The sequence below is a fragment of the Salmo salar genome, chromosome 10, assembly GCF_965601325.2.
Source record: "Salmo salar chromosome 10, fSalSal1, whole genome shotgun sequence".
Lineage (NCBI taxonomy): Eukaryota > Metazoa > Chordata > Actinopteri > Salmoniformes > Salmonidae > Salmo > Salmo salar.
In genome coordinates, this window is record NC_138300.1 from 65204056 (window position 1) to 65222720 (window position 18665).

General features: G+C 43.2%; 1 protein-coding gene across 4 annotated transcripts; it reads left to right on the forward strand.

Moving 5' to 3' along the window:
• The first annotated feature begins 1115 nt into the window (after nucleotides 1–1115).
• On the forward strand, nucleotides 1116–18545 carry cat (catalase). Of its 4 annotated transcripts, XM_014123794.3 has the most exons (11): nucleotides 1116–1422; nucleotides 5859–6030; nucleotides 10194–10304; nucleotides 11277–11407; nucleotides 12825–12929; nucleotides 13237–13362; nucleotides 13551–13742; nucleotides 14508–14930; nucleotides 16007–16114; nucleotides 16331–16408; nucleotides 16837–18545. In XM_014123794.3, the coding sequence occupies exons 1-11, from the start codon at nucleotides 1357–1359 to the stop codon at nucleotides 16897–16899; spliced, it is 1575 nt and encodes a 524-aa protein (XP_013979269.3). In that variant the 5' UTR covers nucleotides 1116–1356; the 3' UTR covers nucleotides 16900–18545.
• The last annotated feature ends 120 nt before the right edge of the window (nucleotides 18546–18665 follow it).

Genomic DNA, 18665 nt, shown 5'->3' on the forward strand with positions numbered 1-18665 from the left:
CTGATAAAACAGTGTTAGGAATGTAAATAATGTACAATTGCTTTGTTTTAGTTTTATTCATTCAAATATGAATATGTATTATTATGTTACTATTATTATGTTGATAATTAGTGTGCACTTTCATTGCATATTCATAATCATCAAAAAGCCAATACTACAGTTACACAAACACATTATCAGGTGAATATTAATTCAGTAGAGCGATTTACTATGTCTTAAAAGGTATGTCATCCAATGCATTCCACAATTAAGCCATATCTCATGCATATGTAGCCCTTATAAACATGTAATAATTGTTTGTGTATGCATTTAGTGGTCAGTTTTACCCATTTTATCCTCTATCTGCTTTAAACTGCTAAACATAACCTTCTGGACTCACTTTTGGACTAAGAGCACCATATTATCTAGGTGAATGCATAAAATACTAAAATGAGCTTTATCGATGTTGACCTCGACAACCATTACTGTTGACTTGGATGTAACTGATTACTTCACTTGGTTGCATTGTGAGGGGATGCAATGAAGACCTTTATTTGCTATCTGTAACAATTTGGCAATAATGTTTGTACAACAGAATGTGAATTAACAAGTGACCTCCCCTTGCATTGTATAAACAGGTCAGATCGCCCTTATTACCTGGCAAATGTGATTTTTATTAATTCAGTGCAAAACTAACCATGCATTTAAAGGCACAAAATACAGTATTGTCACTCAATAACCTCAACAAAAATTCTAACAAGAAGCTTGTTAAATGCTGCATCTGGGCAACCATTCCTTACCAGTCCTTTGCATTCCACAATCAACAATGTGATGCAATATTTCCTACTGTGCCAAATTCATTATTGAAGCAATATTTTCATTTAGCCTACAGTGAGCATTTGCATTTTGTGATCAATGCCATGCATGCACTTGTTTAGCACTAGTTATGGTTGTGCCACCAAATATGTGTATTGTGTAAACATTGTTTCAAATATAAGAAATGCAACAAATGGCCTGGTTTAACATGTTTGTGCTATGCTATCTATGATTTTGTTATCTCCCTGCTTCTTTCCCTTTTATCTCTCCCTTTGTCGCTCCCTTTCTTGCCCTTTGGTCCGAAAGTAGCTAGCTAGCTAGGTCATCCAGTCAATCGAACTAGCTAGGTTATTAGTCCAAACTAAAAACGAGAGTTCCTATTGGAATTATTTTGAGAAGTCCCGCCCGTTTTAGAAACGTTTCGCAACTTGAATCGGCGGAATGAATACACATTAGCCAAGGAGGAGGAGCCAAGCCGTACAAAGTACATAAACTCTGCTATTTAGCTAGCAAGCGTATCCATTTTTCACGCATTTTTTGGTTTAAAGTTTTGCTTTCACGATGGCTGATGATAGAGGGAAAGCAACCGATCAAATGAAGCTATGGAAAGAGGGCCGAAGCGCTCAGGTTTGTCCACTTCGATGATTCCATTTATATAGAGGCGACGATAATGTTGCGCAGTCGAAGCAAGGGGAGTTTGTTGTGAAACGGGTGAGGTCGTCCAGGGTCCTATTCGTATCTCCTGGCTCGACAGTTAGCTGTATCGGTTAACACATTTCCTATCATTTAAGAACCCTGGCACTATACAATTCCACAACATTTCGTACAAAGTCAACGCGCATTTGTGTTCGAATTGTATTCATTTCTGGTCGTGCGAGGGGAGGGGGGGGTCAGGAATTGTTAGGTGGCTGCTAGCGGATTGCTGCTGTTAGCTAACGTTCGCTTAGCACTTGCAGGTTAAGCTCTTGCATTTTTTTTTTTTTATAGAATAGAATACTTCTAGCCACAATAATCTGATTAGACGTTCATTACATTCTCTCTAGTCGGAACGCGGCTATACCACGATCAGGAAAGCGCGGAGCCGGCGATAGCAACTCGTTTAGTATCAAATCAAATGTTATTAGTCACATGCGCAGAATACAACAGGTGTAGTAGACCTGACAGTGAAGTGCAGTAAAATAACAATAGCGAGACTATATATATACAGGCTGGTACCGATACAGTCAATGTGCGGGGGCGCCGGTTAGTTGAGGTAGTATGTACATGTAGGTAGAATTATTAAAGTGACTATGCATAGATGACAACAGAGAGTAGTAGTGGTGTAAAGGGGGGGAGGGCAGTGCAAATAGTCTGGGTAGCCATTTGACTAGAGTCTTATGGCTTTGGGGTAGAAGCCGTTTAGAGGAATTGGCCTTCCTCTATGATATGTTACCTATGGTATGTATTAATTTGTGGATGTCAATTACCCATTTCGTATGACAAGGAGATACAAATTAATAAGTAGTTGCAAGTCAACTAAAATTATAAAGTTGTCTGTGATGAGACCAAGTAAACGCATGGCTTTCTTTCATTCGCCATATACCCAGCTAGCAATGAGGACTTGGCCCAGCAGCAGCCCTCTTCCGGGAGGCCGGAACTGATTGAATCGGTTCGGAATCAAAATGAATGACTGCCCAGAATCCCCCCAGAAGCGGCCCGATGCAAATGTAAATAAATGTGTACGTCTGTCGGCATGCCGATGGCACGCATCCTCAAAACTTGCGAACTCGGGAAGTTCCCTCCACAAAGTATCAAAATACTACACAGGACTCTTAAAGAATTTCACTTAAATGTTAATTATATTTTTGGATCACAGAAACAATGAGAAAATATGGAAAAATAAATCCTGAAATGTTAACTATGTAAATCGTCCCGAGTCCCAAGTAATACATTTGGGCCAGATAACTCACATCGGAATCGGCCCGAGTCCCAAGTAATACATTTGAGCCAGATAACTCACATCGGAATTGGCCCAAGCTCAATCCCAGCATCCTAGCCATAAGTAATACTGCCGAATTCGGCCCAGACTCGGGTCACATGATGTCGGCCGAGTTTGAATCTCAGCCGAGTGCCCCGACTCTCAGCCAGAATCGGCCCAGGTGCACTGTGCTGGCTGGGTATTTACTCAGTCTGTTGCTAAAATTCTAATGGCTTTATATAAATGTACTGATAGCCCAAATGTATGAAAACTCCACGAGAAAATCTGTTGGCCAGCAAGTGGGAGGGTTTTCAGTGTTTGAATTAAAATTATTCTGGCCTCCGGAGTGGCGTAGAGGCCTAAGGCAATGCATAGCAGTGTTACGGCGCCACTACAGCCTGGGGTTCATGTCATTACCTGCTGTGACCGGGAGTCCCATAGGGCGGTGCACAATTGGCCCAGCGTTGTCCGGGTTTGGCCTGGGGACTTTAATTGTCTCATCGCACTCTAGCGACTCCTTGTGGCGGGATGGGTGCCTGCAGGCTGACGTCGTGGTCAGTTGAACGGTGTTTCCTCCAACACATTGGTGCAGCTGGCTTCCGGGTTAAGCGAGGGGGTGTTAAAACCTCTCTGGGATAGAGGTCCCGCCATCGATTTGACTAATCCACTCGTTCAACATGCAGAGAACGGAATCCAAAAAGCTACCGCTGAACTTAGTTACAACAAGTCAAAATACGTTTTTATTTAATCCTCAGATTCCCTAAAATGTAATTAAACTATAATATTTCAATAGGAAAAGGATATTAGCAGGTGTGCATTCTCTTCGTCGCGCGCGCATAGACTGATTTTCAAGTCTGTATCCCAGTACTAAACTCTTAATTCTTCCTCGTTTGGGAAGAAACAAGCTTGAAACCTTGAACAAAGACTACTGACATCCAGTGGAAGCCATAGGAATTGCATACGGGGAGCTAGATTACATTTTTTCCCTATACGTTCTAATGGAAGAGCATGGGCTCTTAAAACCTGTTGAGGAACCCCGTTCCGCCTGCGGAACCTCTAGCCAACAGCCAATGGCATCGCACTGCGCGAAATACAAAACCAACTAAATTACCACAATTCAATTTTCTCAAACAATCAACTATTTTACACCATTTTAAAGATAAGACTCTTGTTAATCTAACCACATTGTCCGATTTCAAAAAGGCTTTACAGAGAAAGCAAAACATTTAGATTATGTTAGGAGAGTACATAGACACAAATAATCACACAGCCATTTTCCAAGCAAGCATACATGTCACATAAACCCAAACCACAGCTAAATGCAGCACTAACCTTTGATGATCTTCATCAGATGTCACTCCTAGGACATTATGTTATACAATACATGCGTGTTTTGTTCAATCAAGTTCATATTTATATCAAAAACCAGCTTTTTACATTAGCATGTGATGTTCAGAACTAGCATACCCACCGAAAACTTCCGGTGAATTTACTAAATTAATCATGATAAACGTTCACAAAAGACATAACAATTATTTTAAGAATTATAGATACAGAACTCCTTTATGCAATCGCGTTGTCAGATTTTAAAATAGCTTTTCGGCGAAAGCACATTTTGCAATATTCTGAGTACATAGCTCGGCCATCACGGCTAGCTATTTTGACACCCACCAAGTTTGGGACAACCTAAACTCAGAATTACTATTAGAAAAATTTGATTACCTTTGCTGTTCTTCGTCAGAATGCACTCCCAGGACTTCTACTTAAACAACATGTTGTTTTGGTTCCAAATAATCCATAGTTATATTCAAATAGCTCCGTTTTGTTCGTGCGTTCAGGTCACTATCCGAAGGGTGACGCGCGAGCGCATTTCGTGACAAAAAAAATCAAAAGATTCCATTACCGTACTTAGCAGCATGTCAAACGCTGTTTAAAATACATTTTTATGCTATTTTTCTCGTAAAATAGCGATAATATTCCAACCGGGCAACGTTGTATTCATTCAAAGGCTGAAAGAAAAAAATGGAGTAGTCTCGTGACCGCGCATCTCCAGTGTCACTGTCCCCAGGCTGACCACTTACAAATTCTGCTGCTGTTCTTTGCCCAGAGACAGCAGACACCCCATTCCACTTTCTGGCGGCTTTAAAGAGCCAATGGAAGCCTTAGAAAATGTCACGTTACAGCACAGATGCTGTATTTTCGATAGAGATGCAACAGAAGGACAACAAATTGTCAGACAGGGCACTTCCTGTATGGAATCTTCTCAGGTTTTGGCCTGCCATATGAGTTTTGTTATACTCACAGACACCATTCAAACAGTTTTAGAAACTTTAGAGTGTTTTCTATCCAAATCTACTAATTATATGCATATTCTAGTTTCTGGGCAGGAGTAGTAACCAGATTAAATCGGGTACGTTTTTTATCCGGCCGTGAAAATACTGCCACCTATCCCAAAGAAGTTAAATCAAATCTTTTTTTTTTTTCTTTTTTTTTTTCCTCCTACCATATCTATTGTGTTATTGTCTCTTTTACATTATTTTAACATTTCTACAAACTTCAGAGTGTTTTCTTTCCAATGGTACCAATTATATGCATATCCTGGGTTCAGGGCCTGAGCAACAGGCAGTTTACTTTGGGCATGTCAGTCAGGTGGAAATGGAGAAAAATAGACCCTATGGACCCTAGAAGCGTGGTTAGGCAGGTCATGTTTCGGAGGACACATGACTCGACCTTCGTCTCTCACTAGCCCGTTGGGGAGTTGCAGCCATGAGACAAGTTCGTAATCATGAAATTGGGGAGAAAAAGGGGTAAAAATGTATTCCGAGCGTGCGAGGGAACCATGCCTGCAAAGCCCGTTACGCACCTGCATAAGGTAAATCTGAATACCAATTATTGAGAAGTGCTTAGGAAAGGCATACATTTCTTAAGTCTGAATTGGCCAATATTGAATTGTAACAATAGCATGAATGAAGCAATGAGGCCGTGATTGTAAATAAGAATTTGTTGTTAACTGACTTGCCTAGTTAAATAAAGGTAAAAATAAAAAGCATTTGATCATTCAATGTCTTCGCTATGTATAATGTCTATTCCGTTGCTTTCCCTTCAGAGGCCAGACACCCTGACCACAGGGGCTGGTCACCCGGTAGGGGACAAGCTGAATATAATGACCACAGGTCCCCAGGGGCCCCTCCTGGTGCAGGACACCCCGTTCATAGATGAGATGTCACACTTCGACCGTGAGCGCATCCCAGAGAGGGTGGTGCACGCCAAGGGAGGCGGTGGGTGTCCAGCACTACCAATGAATTTAAGACTGGCACTGATTGGCATTAATGCAATATATACTGAACAAAAATAGAAACGCACATGCAGCAATTTCAAAGATTTTACTTAGTTATAGTTCATATAAGTAAATTGCAAAAAATTCATTAGGCCCTAATCTATGGATTTCACATGACAGGGAATACAGATATGCCACACACATGGTCTGCAGTTGTGAGGCCGGTTGAATGTACTGCCAAATTCTCTAAAATGACGTTGGTAGAGAAATTAAGTCAATTCTCTGGCAACAGCTGTGGTGGGCGTTCGTCTTGTCAGCATGCCAATTGCACGCTTCCTCAAAACATGAGACGTGGCGTTGTGTGACAAAACTGCACGTTAGTGGCCTTTTATTGTCCCTAGCACAAGGTGCACCTGTGTAATGATCATGCTGTTTAATCAGCTTCTTGATATGCCAAACCTGTCAAGTGGATGGATTATCTTGGCAAAGGAGAAATGCTCACTAACAGGGATGTAAACAATTGTGTGCAAAAAAATAAGCATTTTGTGCTTGTGGAAAAATGTTGGTCAATTTTCTTTCTGCGCTCATTAAACATGAGACCAAGACATTAGATGTTGCGTTTTATATTTTTGTTCAGTATATGTGTCAAGCTGTTTAGACAAGCAGAAATGACAGAGCTGGAAAGACAGTCAGACACCACTAGATGTTTTACTTAATAGTGGAGCTTCACGTATTGGTTGGAGAAACACTACCCTGTCCTAGACATGTAGTTATCAATTGTGGGCCTACTTTTGGGTCTACGCCAAAAAGCCAACTGTAAGCGGTTCTCCAGTCTAATATTATAAAGACCATGATCATGTGACGATCTGTTGGCCCACTACACGAGGGGTAAAGTGCACCACATGTATGGCTTTATTTGCAGGTGTTTACTCACTAATCTTCCAAGGAATGTGTACTCAACATGGTGAAGGCAGCACATTTGTTTGTGAAGTTCAATATAACCTCACCTCATTTTGTCTAATGACAAGTTCAGTGGTTCTCTTTTGAATACTCGTTTCGATGTATCACTATGGGGATTCGCCAGGATCACCAACTCTTGGAAGGACCTGTCAGAAGCATCTGTTGCAGACAAGTAGGTAGTGGCGAAGGAGGTGAGATACCTCACTTCCTTATAACGAGCCACTCGCCCACCATGTGGTCATTCATTCTTGTGAAAAGCATTACTCTAGCTCTCCTCTGCACGATTGATCCCTGTTTTCCTGCGCAACTGCTTACAAGCGAACCATGAAGGATATCGCTGCCAACCGTAGGTCTTCAGAGCATTTCGAAAGGTTTTCTACTTTTCGGTCTCCTTTGGTAGCTAGCTTCACGGCAAGCTATTGAGACTCGGTTAGCTGCAAGGCTAACTCGATTAGCTCACTGAGATGCAAGCGAATCTCACTAGCATACCTTACCTGCAACACGGTAGCATTGGTAGCTCCCTTCTCTCGTCTAGCTACGTTCATCCTTCTCAGCCTTAAGGTTCCTTCTATTATGGGAGCACATTACCTGCGGGCTAACTCTGCTGCTAGCTAATGCTCCACTAGCCTCGTGATTATAGCATTCTACTGTGCTCATTATTGTTAGTTATTAGCCGCAAGGCTTCTAACTAGCTAGCTCATAACAATGTTTACACAAGCTACCATTTGCTAGCCACCAGCTGCAAGGCTTCTAACTAGCTAGTCTACGCAGTCTACTTGTTGTTCTTACAACTGGTGTTGCTTTTTCCTCCAAGCAAGCCTTGTTCCTCACAATGGCCTCTGGTATCCCAGGACAAGCCTAGCCCAGCGCTTGGACCCCCACGTTCTTGCACTTGGGATTCCATGATTGCGGGGAAGGATACCCACCTTCTATGCATCAATTGCCTGTGAAAGGAACATGCCCAAGAGGCACTTTACGACCCTGAGTCCTGTGAGCACGGCTGACTGGGGCAGGTCTGAGGTTTAAATGAGCATCTATCTGAATAGCCCCTTTCGCCTCCAAGCCAACAGCGAAAGCTGAAGCTCAGCTCCCAGCAACCTAGCGAGGTCATGGATGGCCTCGACTCCTTCCCCTCACTGTCTCCATTGGAGTTTAGGCTTCTCTGAGCCCGTTAAGGGACCTATACAACGAGAAGAGACCGGTCTCATTCAGCTGCGGTAAAGCAACTCCCAGTGGTACCCGCATGCCTCAGGGAAGCTAAGAGCAGGACAAACCCCTCACTAGCAAGATTCTTGGCTTATCATGCTGATCTAATGGAGGTGGTGGGAAAACAACTGGACTCAGACACCTTAGATCCAGATGCCTGGGGGAGATCTGTGTGATTAGACTTAAACCTCTGTGCCTCCCATAGTGCCATCTAAGGCTGTGGTCGTACCATGAGCCTGGGGCTGAGCGAGGACTGCGCGCTCGCCAGACGTCAGAGCCTCAGATAATGATCTGGTACGTTCTGTCTTATTTATTATTATTTTTTTACTGCAATTTTTTCAGATAACCGGACATCCCCATCAGTTGGGAGCAAGAGGCTGGGGATATCTTCGCTCTTGACAACCCTCCATGGAACAGGGCCAAGACATACCAGTTACATAGCTGTTTTACTTCCCAGCATTAGGAATACTGTGCTGAGTAAAAATAAATAAAAGACAGGCCCTTGAATCTTGGAAGAGAGTGCCAGCCTCCTTATGCACGCTCTGGGTTGTTTTTCTTGGACAAGTGGAATGACTAAACCAACTGTTCCTTCCTACTCTGTTTTCCATGGTCCTATGCTCGTTGCAGGATTTCTTGGACAGAGATAAAAGGTTTTCTTTGTTAATACTAGCCGCTTTCTTGGCCTGCCAAGGCCCTGACAGTATTGCCGTTTATCCATCCCTATTATGTCGTTTTTCGGAGGGGAGGGGCACGTCGCTTACGCCCAGTCGCTAAGCCTTTAGCTAGTCCTGGGACATGTCTATTGTGCTTAAGACATTTTCATAGCAGCGTGGAGCTGTAATATTTCTTTGTCTTTCGCTTTGCTACAGCCCTTGGCACCCATAAGCGAGTGTGTGGACTGTGCTTTACCAGCCACTGTTTGCGCCCTCAGTGTGCCCATGGGTTTTTCAGATTAATGTACCTAATCCCATCCTTTGGCCTAGGTCGACATTTTCTTATTGTTGCACCTTGGGGCCTATGGCTTTTCACCTGTCGCCTTCCTCAGTAGGGCGTATGGCTCGTTGCACATCTACTTGGACTGAACAAGAGCTCAGGCAAGGGTGTTATGTTCTTCCCTCATTGGGCAACATTATATTGTTTTATAATGGTGAGATTGACAGCCTTTGGAGGGGCCTGAAAGGGCCCTCTTCTACAGAGGAGTTTATATCTTGGGCACTGTTTTTGGGACACGGCTTGGGCTTCCCCTCACTTTGTTACAAGGTTTTTCCCAACTGGTTGTTTCTGTACTTTCTTGGTTCGTACTCCCTCAGTTTCAGTGCCTCTTGAAGATTGTTAATGTTTAGACTATCGTGGCTTCAGAGAATGTTTTGCGATACAGGAGTTGGCCATATCCCCATAATGATACATCGAAACAAGTATTTGATAGAACTTAAGGTTACTTGCGTAACCCCGGTTCTCTGATAATGAGGTGGGATGTATCACTGCATTTCCTTGCTGGCAAGGGCGCGAGGAAGAGAAGCATGCTTGAGAAGGACCAGAGAATGAGAGAGTGCCTTCTTATAAGGAAGTGAGGGGCTCACCTCATTTGCCACTCTACCTGTCTCCAACAGATGCTTTTGATACAGTAGGACCTTCCTATAGTTGGTGATCCTGGCGAACCTCCATAGTGATACGTCATACTCATATTATCAGAGAACCGGGGTTACACAAGTAACTTCGTTTTGCACGGCCTACAATGACAGTAAAGATACATTGGTTTTAAATTAGGAGTGATTAACTATGTTAGCCTAACTAGCTGTGCCATCTCTAGTCTCAGAAACCGACCCTAGGTAACAGCAGAGACTGGCGTCTGGTTTCAGTGACGGACGGACTCTTTTTAAAAAAAAATTTTTTTGTTTTTTTTTGGCAACTTCGATAAGGGAACAAAAAATGTGTATCTCTAACTAGCTAACATAAAATACAACGGTAACTGACCATGCACTGCCTCTTCCTCAACAGGAGCGTTCGGGTACTTTGAGGTGACACATGACATCTCTCGCTACTGCAAGGCCAAGGTGTTTGAGCATGTGGGAAAGACCACACCTATCGCCATCCGCTTCTCCACCGTGGGTAAGACGCACCACCGCGTAGCATCTCCACTTTCTTACCGGGTTACATTAGCCAACATTACATTTTTTTTTAGTATTTTATTATATCATACTTTCCTGGTATTTAATCAAAACTTACATTAGTAAAATTCTATTGAGGTTGCTCCCTCCGGCTTTTCCATAAAACTGCTACAAACACATTTACTTGTTTCCTCAAGAACATGTGTAAAGAAGCACTGTAATATGTATTTGCTACCAACATTAGCTTGTTTACGATACTTTTAGTCATTGCCTCTGATTTATGATTGTCTGCAAAAGCAGTGTTTGCCGATATTTTACATTTAAGTCATTTAGCAGACGCTCTTATCCAGAGCGACTTACAAATTAGTGGATTCACCTTATGATATCCAGTGGAACAACCACTTTACAATAGTGCATCTAAATCTTTTAAGGGGGGGGGGGTAGAAGGATTACTTTATCCTATCCTAGGTATTCCTTAAAGAGGTCAGAAGAATCCTTGACCGAGTTCATGTTAACTTCTGACGAATAGAAAATTCCTAATTTGACCAACTAACACTCTTATAACAGCTCTAGTAACGCTCATAGCGGATGCCTGGACAGTAGTCTCCTGCCATAGCTATACAAACAGCTTGTGCAAGAGCCCCATGAGAAAATGGTGTTGTCTACATGATTGATGCTGTCAAGTGACGAGCAGTCCGTAGTGTAGTAACCTTGATGCGCAAGTGTCCATCACTAACCCTGACCCAAAGCCTCAGTGGGAAAACTGCTATTACTGGAATGAAATTAGCTGGGAATCCAAAGAAAAGACACACTCCGTAAACAATCTGGATTAATTATTTGACACAGTTAGCCTACATGTCCTATAAACATAATTACCAGAAAATAGACAGTCATTTTTTTCATCTGTTAATAATGTCTTGTTTAAACTGTGAGTTTCTAATTGTCATATATATATTGTATCTAAATCATGTAGCTGGGGAATCTGGCTCAGCCGACACAGTGAGAGACCCACGTGGCTTTGCAGTCAAGTTCTACACTGACGAGGGAAACTGGGACCTTACTGGCAACAACACCCCCATATTCTTTATCAGGGACGCCATGCTGGTGAGTCCAGACGCGTATGAGTCAAGATTGAGCTTCTGTGCCCAGCCAAGGTTCAAGGTGTAGTGTGTTACCGTGGCCAAGGTTCAAGGTGTAGTGTGTGTGGCCGTGTTCAGGGTGTAGTGTGTTACCGTGGCCAAGGTTCAGGGTGAGGTGTGTGTGTGGCCGTGTCCAAGGTTCAGGCTGAGGTGTGTGTGGCCGTGTTCAGGGTGTAGTGTGTGTTACCGTGGCCAAAGTTCAGGGTGAGGTGTGTGTGTGTGGCCGTGTCCAAGGTTCAGGGTGAGGTGTGTGTGGCCGTGTCCAAGGTTCAGGGTGAGGTGTGTGTGTGTGTCCAAGGTTCAGGGTGAGGTGTGTGTGGCCGTGTCCAAGGTTCAGGGTGTAGTGTGTGTGGCCGTGTCCAAGGTTCAGGGTGTAGTGTGTGTGTGTGTGTGTGTGTGTGGCCGTGTCCAAGGTTCAGGGTGTAGTGTGTGTGGCCGTGTCCAAGGTTCAGGGTGTAGTGTGTGTGTGTGTGTGTGTGTGTGTGTGGCCGTGTCCAAGGTTCAGGGTGTAGTGTGTGTGTGTCCAAGGTTCAGGGTGTAGTGTGTGTGTGTGTGTGTGTTACCGCTGCCAAGGTTCAGGGTGGTGTGTGTGTGTGTGTGTGTGTGTGTGTGTGTGTGTGTGTTACCGTGGCCAAGGTTCAGGGTGTAGTGCGTGTGTGTGTGTGTGTGTGTGTGTGTGTGTGTGTGTTACCGTGGCCAAGGTTCAGGGTGTAGTGTGTGTGTGTGTGTGTGTGTGTGTGTTACCGTGGCCAAGGTTCAGGGTGTTGTGTGTGTGTGTGTTTGTTACCGTGGCCAAGGTTCAGGGTGTAGTGTGTGTGTGTGTGTGTGTGTGTTTGTTACCGTGGCCAAGGTTCAGGGTGTAGTGTGTGTGTGTGTGTTTGTTACCGTGGCCAAGGTTCAGGGTGTAGTGTGTGTGTGTGTGTTTGTTACCGTGGCCAAGGTTCAGGGTGTAGTGTGGTGTGTGTGTGTGTGTGTGTTTGTTACCGTGGCCAAGGTTCAGGGTGTAGTGTGTGTGTGTGTGTGTTACCGTGGCCAAGGTTCAGGGTGTAGTGTGTGTGTGTGTGTGTGTGTGTTTGTTACCGTGGCCAAGGTTCAGGGTGTAGTGTGTGTGTGTGTGTGTGTGTTTGTTACCGTGGCCAAGGTTCAGGGTGTAGTGTGTGTGTGTGTGTGTTTGTTACCGTGGCCAAGGTTCAGGGTGTAGTGTGTGTGTGTGTGTGTGTTTGTTACCGTGGCCAAGGTTCAGGGTGTAGTGTGTGTGTGTGAGACCAAGATGTTTTGTGTGTATGGGTGGATATTATGTGTTATGGTGCTATACATTAGTTAATCTCCCCATATGATATGTACCATTACCGCATCTCTCTGATATCCCTTTGTCTGTGCAGTTCCCATCCTTTATCCACTCTCAGAAGCGCAACCCCCAGACTCACCTAAAGGACCCAGACATGGTGTGGGACTTCTGGAGCCTGCGGCCTGAGTGTATGCATCAGGTGCTGTAGTTGCTCCTCTCTACCTGCAACCAAACCTTTACATGCACACACACGGTAGATCGATGGATGGCTTTCTGATTTCTCCCCACACTAAGCCAAATTTTAGTAACATGCCATTAACAACTTCATAGCTATGCCATTATGTCTAGGAATGGTGGGTGCTGCGTATGCATCCCATTCCTGATTATTACATCATCCTTATATACTTACGTTTTTCTAGATCTTATTTACTTACAATAGCTCAACTGCTAATAACCGAATATGTGTCTTTGTTCATGGTCTTCTATTTGTTCTCGTCTCTGTGAAGGTGTCCTTCCTGTTCAGTGACCGTGGTCTGCCTGACGGCTTCCGCCACATGAACGGCTACGGCTCTCACACCTTCAAGCTGGTCAACGCCAAGGGTCAGCCTGTCTACTGCAAGTTCCATTACAAGGTCAAAGCACAATTAAAAATAATGTAGTGTACAGGACTAGTGAAATGCACTACACTTAAATGGATAGAGGAGTCAGCTATACCTAATTAACTGAAGGATACGAGAGGGTAATGGTGGGAAAGAAGGAAACGTAGTTGGGGAAATTGGGACAGGGTCCATAGTAACCCATAGCAACCTTCCCATCTCAGACCGACCAGGGCATCAAGAACATGAAACCTGAGGATGCCGAGCACCTGGCTTCCACCGACCCGGACTATGCCATCCGAGACCTTTACACCTCCATCGCCAACGGCAACTTCCCCTCCTGGTCCTTTTATATCCAGGTCATGACCTTTGAGCAGGCAGAGAAGTTCCAGTGGAACCCCTTTGACCTGACCAAGGTACCATAGAGATGCAATAAGCAGTAATCGCTCCGCCATTTGCCTAATTTAAGTTTGTGACAAAGCAAGTAGTCATTGTGTCGAGAATCATTGTACCATCTAAACCACTGTGATATTTTCCATAACCAAAGATATTGTATTTTCAGGTGTTTGAAGCTGGTGTACTAAACCAAAAGGAAATGCGCAAGAACGGGCAGCATAGAAGTAGCGCATATAGGACAGATCTACCACTTCTTAGACTTACTTTCAATGAGAAAGAACGATTTAGAACTCAATTTCTATGTGAATTTGGTCGGGTCGCCCAAAAAGTGACATATTGCAGCTTTATTACTCATAATATTCAGTTATGTGGGAACCACTCTCTTTATAGGTGGTGCATTTATCAATATGTTCCCTTGGTTTTCAAAGAATGTGACGGCAATACCTGATGTCTTTGTACTTTCTTAGCCATTTAAACCTGGAGTCAACAACACATTCCCAGAATATCCAGACATTGGCAGTACTCTGGCTTTTCCACAAGAGGGGGGGACTTCCTCAACACAAACCCTTAAAGATCTGACAGTGGTCTAATATCTGTTATGGTGTCATGGCATCTGTGAGCATTAGTATGATTGGCAACTGATTCTCATAGCTGTTATTTAGTCAGGATAATTATTAGGTGAAAATAAGGGGGTCGTGCAAGCCTACATGTTCATGGAATTCTTTTGCACATCCATGCACCTTGGTTGGCATGCGAGGTAGCTACACTTCTCTCTTACTCCTTAGGTGTGGTCTCACAAGGAGTACCCCCTCATTCCTGTGGGGAGGTTGGTGCTCAACAGAAACCCTGCCAACTACTTTGCTGAGATCGAGCAGCTAGCCTTTGACCCCAGCAACATGCCCCCAGGCATCGAGCCCAGCCCTGACAAGATGCTGCAGGGCCGTCTGTTCTCCTACCCAGACACACACCGGCACCGGCTGGGCGCCAACTACCTGCAGCTGCCCGTCAACTGCCCCTTCAGGACCCGTGTGGCCAACTACCAGCGAGACGGGCCCATGTGCATGTTCGACAACCAGGCTGGCGCTCCCAACTACTTCCCCAACAGCTTCAGTGCTCCAGAGACCCAGCCCCAGCACGTGGAGACCAGGTTTAAGGTGTCCCCAGATGTGGGCCGCTACAACAGTACTGACGACGATAACGTCACACAGGTAGAGAACCCGTATGTTGGGAATATTGTTAAGTTATTACTAAACTTTATGAATTAATATATTTTATGAATGGAGGGCACCAGTTGATTATTGGACAAACATTGTATTTTAAGAGTATCTGACTCGTGAGTTATCGTAGCAATAACACACGAAGACAGAACAAAGAATAATAGTAATCATTGATTTATCTGAAGGTACAGTATATCTGATGAGCCTAGTATCCGATTTGTGAAACCGTACAGTTTTCTAGAGCTTGTTTTGGATCAGAAAACCCCCCAAATAACAAGTAAACTACAAATGTAATGATAAAAATCAATACATGAATCAATGGTTACAGGGTAAATGATGATGATGATGATGATATGTAATCGATACAGGAGAATGATGAATTCAATCATTTGTTTATCAAATTGCTAGAGAATGATATTCTAATTGTGGATCGAGCTACCTTTACACAATCAAGCTTGTACTTACGAGGTCATGCGGGCGCATACTGCTAAAAAGTATTGACTGAGTTGTGCAGTGAGCAATTTTAAAATGCAAGTTGGGGTTCAGTTCTAACATGCAGTTACTGAATGTCAACCTAAAGAGTTACACATTACACTTAGTGCCAATGGATCAATGCATTAGTTACTCTCAAAGGGGGAGACTAGAGACTCAGAGATTTGCACTGACGCCAGGTGGTGCAAGTCAGAACGAGGAATGCTAGCTTCTGCCGTAGTGGACAGATCTTAGTGGGATCAGTCTGATTAAAGCCAGTGATCCGGAATCGTTAGCTTGGCTTCAAGGGAAAACGACAACATACTTTTCCACTAACCCCATCATTTTCATGTCTTCCCTGTCCGGTAAAGGGGGTTGTGCTGATGTGACATGGGGTTAATTTACTACACACAGGGAGCTGTGTGCACTGCACTGGCAGGGCCAATAATGATACACCCTATAAAGAAATCTTTGTTATTATACATATTAAATGCTTTATGATTACAAATAATAAAATAAATATTTTATTGATAGTTTCTTAATGCTGATTGGTGTATGTGACCAGTGCCCTGACCCTTTGTCTATATGTATTACAGGTGCGTACCTTCTTCACTGAGGTGCTGAACGAGGAGGAGCGCCAGAGGCTTTGTCAGAATATGGCTGGTGCCCTGAAGGGAGCCCAAGTCTTCATCCAGAAACGCTGGGTGAGTTCTCATCCTCGTCATCACCATGATTAAGATTGTCTAAGTCATCACTTTCATCATCATTAGTACCAGCAATTATGGCTGTTATTAAGTTGGTATCATCTTCCTCACTACCACAAAGGCCATCTTTACAATGTAGTGTTTAATAATGTATAGTACCATCACTAACACTGTTCTGATCCTCTCTCTCTCTGCTCTCACTCCCTGTTTTTCCAGGTTCAGAACCTGATGGCTGTGCATGCAGACTATGGAAACGGGGTCCAGGCCCTACTCAACAATGCTGAGCCCAAGAAGGTAAGTCCATTTGTTGCTGTCAACAGACACTAAAGCTTATGTCAACAAGGCAACAGTAAACATGTCGTCCCCCATGAATGATGCAGTATAGTCAAAGTAGGAAAAGCTCTCGCACATCTGAGATGGCTTGGTGCAGGTGAATAGGAATAAATCATGAATATTTGGAGAAAAATAAAGATCAAAGTGTAGTCGCATTATTTACATGAGCAGTTTTAAGTATATTGTAGATCCTTCATGAAAATCAAAAGTTGCATTAACTAAATAGTTTCATACACATTGTATTTAGGTAGAACTTTTAGTTTGTACTTTTTTTCTTTTTCCTTTCTATTTAGTAGGTGACTTTTTCTGTCAGGACCCTCGTAAACAAGATTGTGTTTTTAATAGCCTCAAATCTCCTTGTCTCCCGTTGTCTCCTCCCCCTCTCACAGGACGCTGTGAGAGTGTATACCCGTGGAGGTGCAGCTGCCATCACAGCCTCCTCCAAGATGTGATGCCTTAACTTCCACCTGGGGGGCAGTTCCACCTGTTGTGCTTACCAGCCTGCTGTCCAAGATCCTACTTCTAACCGTCCGTGAATGCGATAGCTAATGAAATGGGGAAACTATCATGATTTAATATTCCTCAGGCTACTTACAACATTGTTCTAACGTGTTCCCTGCCCATTTTGCCAAAGTTCACACAGAAATGTATGTAGTCAGACTGCAGCCCTATGGGAGAAGATCTGTCCCCAAACTACATTTGTATATACAGGTCTGCTGTCTGAATTGTCCATGCCATTTCCAGTATAGTGAGCCATCTCTTCCCAGTTGTGTATCGTTTGTGTGTCCATGCTTCATCGAAGCCCTGATAGTTCGCTTAATAGAGGTATGTGTTAGCCTATATGCAAAAAATGACGTTGATCCTAGTTAAACAAAAGACCAATGTTTTCGAATAAGATTCATAATTATTTTGCAGTTTAAACTTAAGATCTCTTCAAAAGTGTTCCTGTGTTAAGGCCTACACCATATTCCTTGTTTTATATATTAGAAATAGTTGCCGGCCGTCGATCGGCTAGAGTGACTGTGATTTGAGTCATAAAAGATTGTTTAAGTCATCGTCCTCGCAGCCAAACCAACACAGCAGTGCCTTTGTGGTTAGGAACTTATCCATAGTCACCATGGCATTATAAAGTGTTTGCAATGACTTTTATGAATAATCTCATGTACCCAATGTCTTCTGTATATTTGTGTACATACTCTGAATCACTAAAGAGTTGAATTAGGGCTGGGGAAACAAGAACCACTACTGTTTACTGTGGAGAAATCTTATCCCTTCTCACAAATCTCCCTACTCATTTTCTATGTTCCAGCTGAGCCCAGGACTGTTAGTGTTTCTGTGCGAGGTAGCATTCCCCATCATATCGCCTGTCTGAAGAGAAGTCATATGCAATTGTGATCTTTGAACCACAAAATAAGATGCATTATTGAGTGTTTGATCTTTCAATTTATGCTAATATATCCAACGGCAATGCTATATGTGTGGTTTTAGTGGGTCTGGTTTAAAGTAGTCCTATCTTAACTCCAGGGTATGCACACTTTAGTTCTAACGCAGGACTCCAGCTGATTCTACTCGTTCAAGTCGTGAATGGTGGTTTGTCCTTAGGTCTCAGCATTTCAAGACATTCAGTCCTACCTCCCCATCTAGGTCCAATAGATTATTTACAAATACAAACTGACAGGACAGTGGTTAATTTAAGACAATGACTATAGAGTAAGCAGTGGTATGCTAAGACACTCAACAGACTGAGCTATGGGTAAACACAGACAATGACCTATTTCATCTGTACAAAACATTTTAAGCAGGTTCATACTTAGTTTCCATCAATTAAAATTCAACTGTAGGCCTACATTGTCTGAATAATGAATAGGTAGCTAGCATTTTCTTCACGCTAACCAGTTGAGCATATTTTATATAAGTCGTGGGTGAATGTGTAAGCTTTGTTTTATATTTCCTATACTTTGCCAGTTAATCAAAAACAAAACATCTCTCAATTCATGCTATCAGAACTGGGTTTTTTAAATATTAGAACAATTTTTTCTAATACTTTGTGCCTTGAGCTTGCCTGCCCTGGCTTAATAAAGATATGTTGGTAAATTTATATGGCAATGAATCCTTCAGAACTAACTTGTTCAGGGGCAGGCTCACTCGGGGGCTAAGAACATTTATCCTGAATGAACCAGGTAAGTAGAATAGGGCTCTGAAGGTTGAGGGTTTGTCA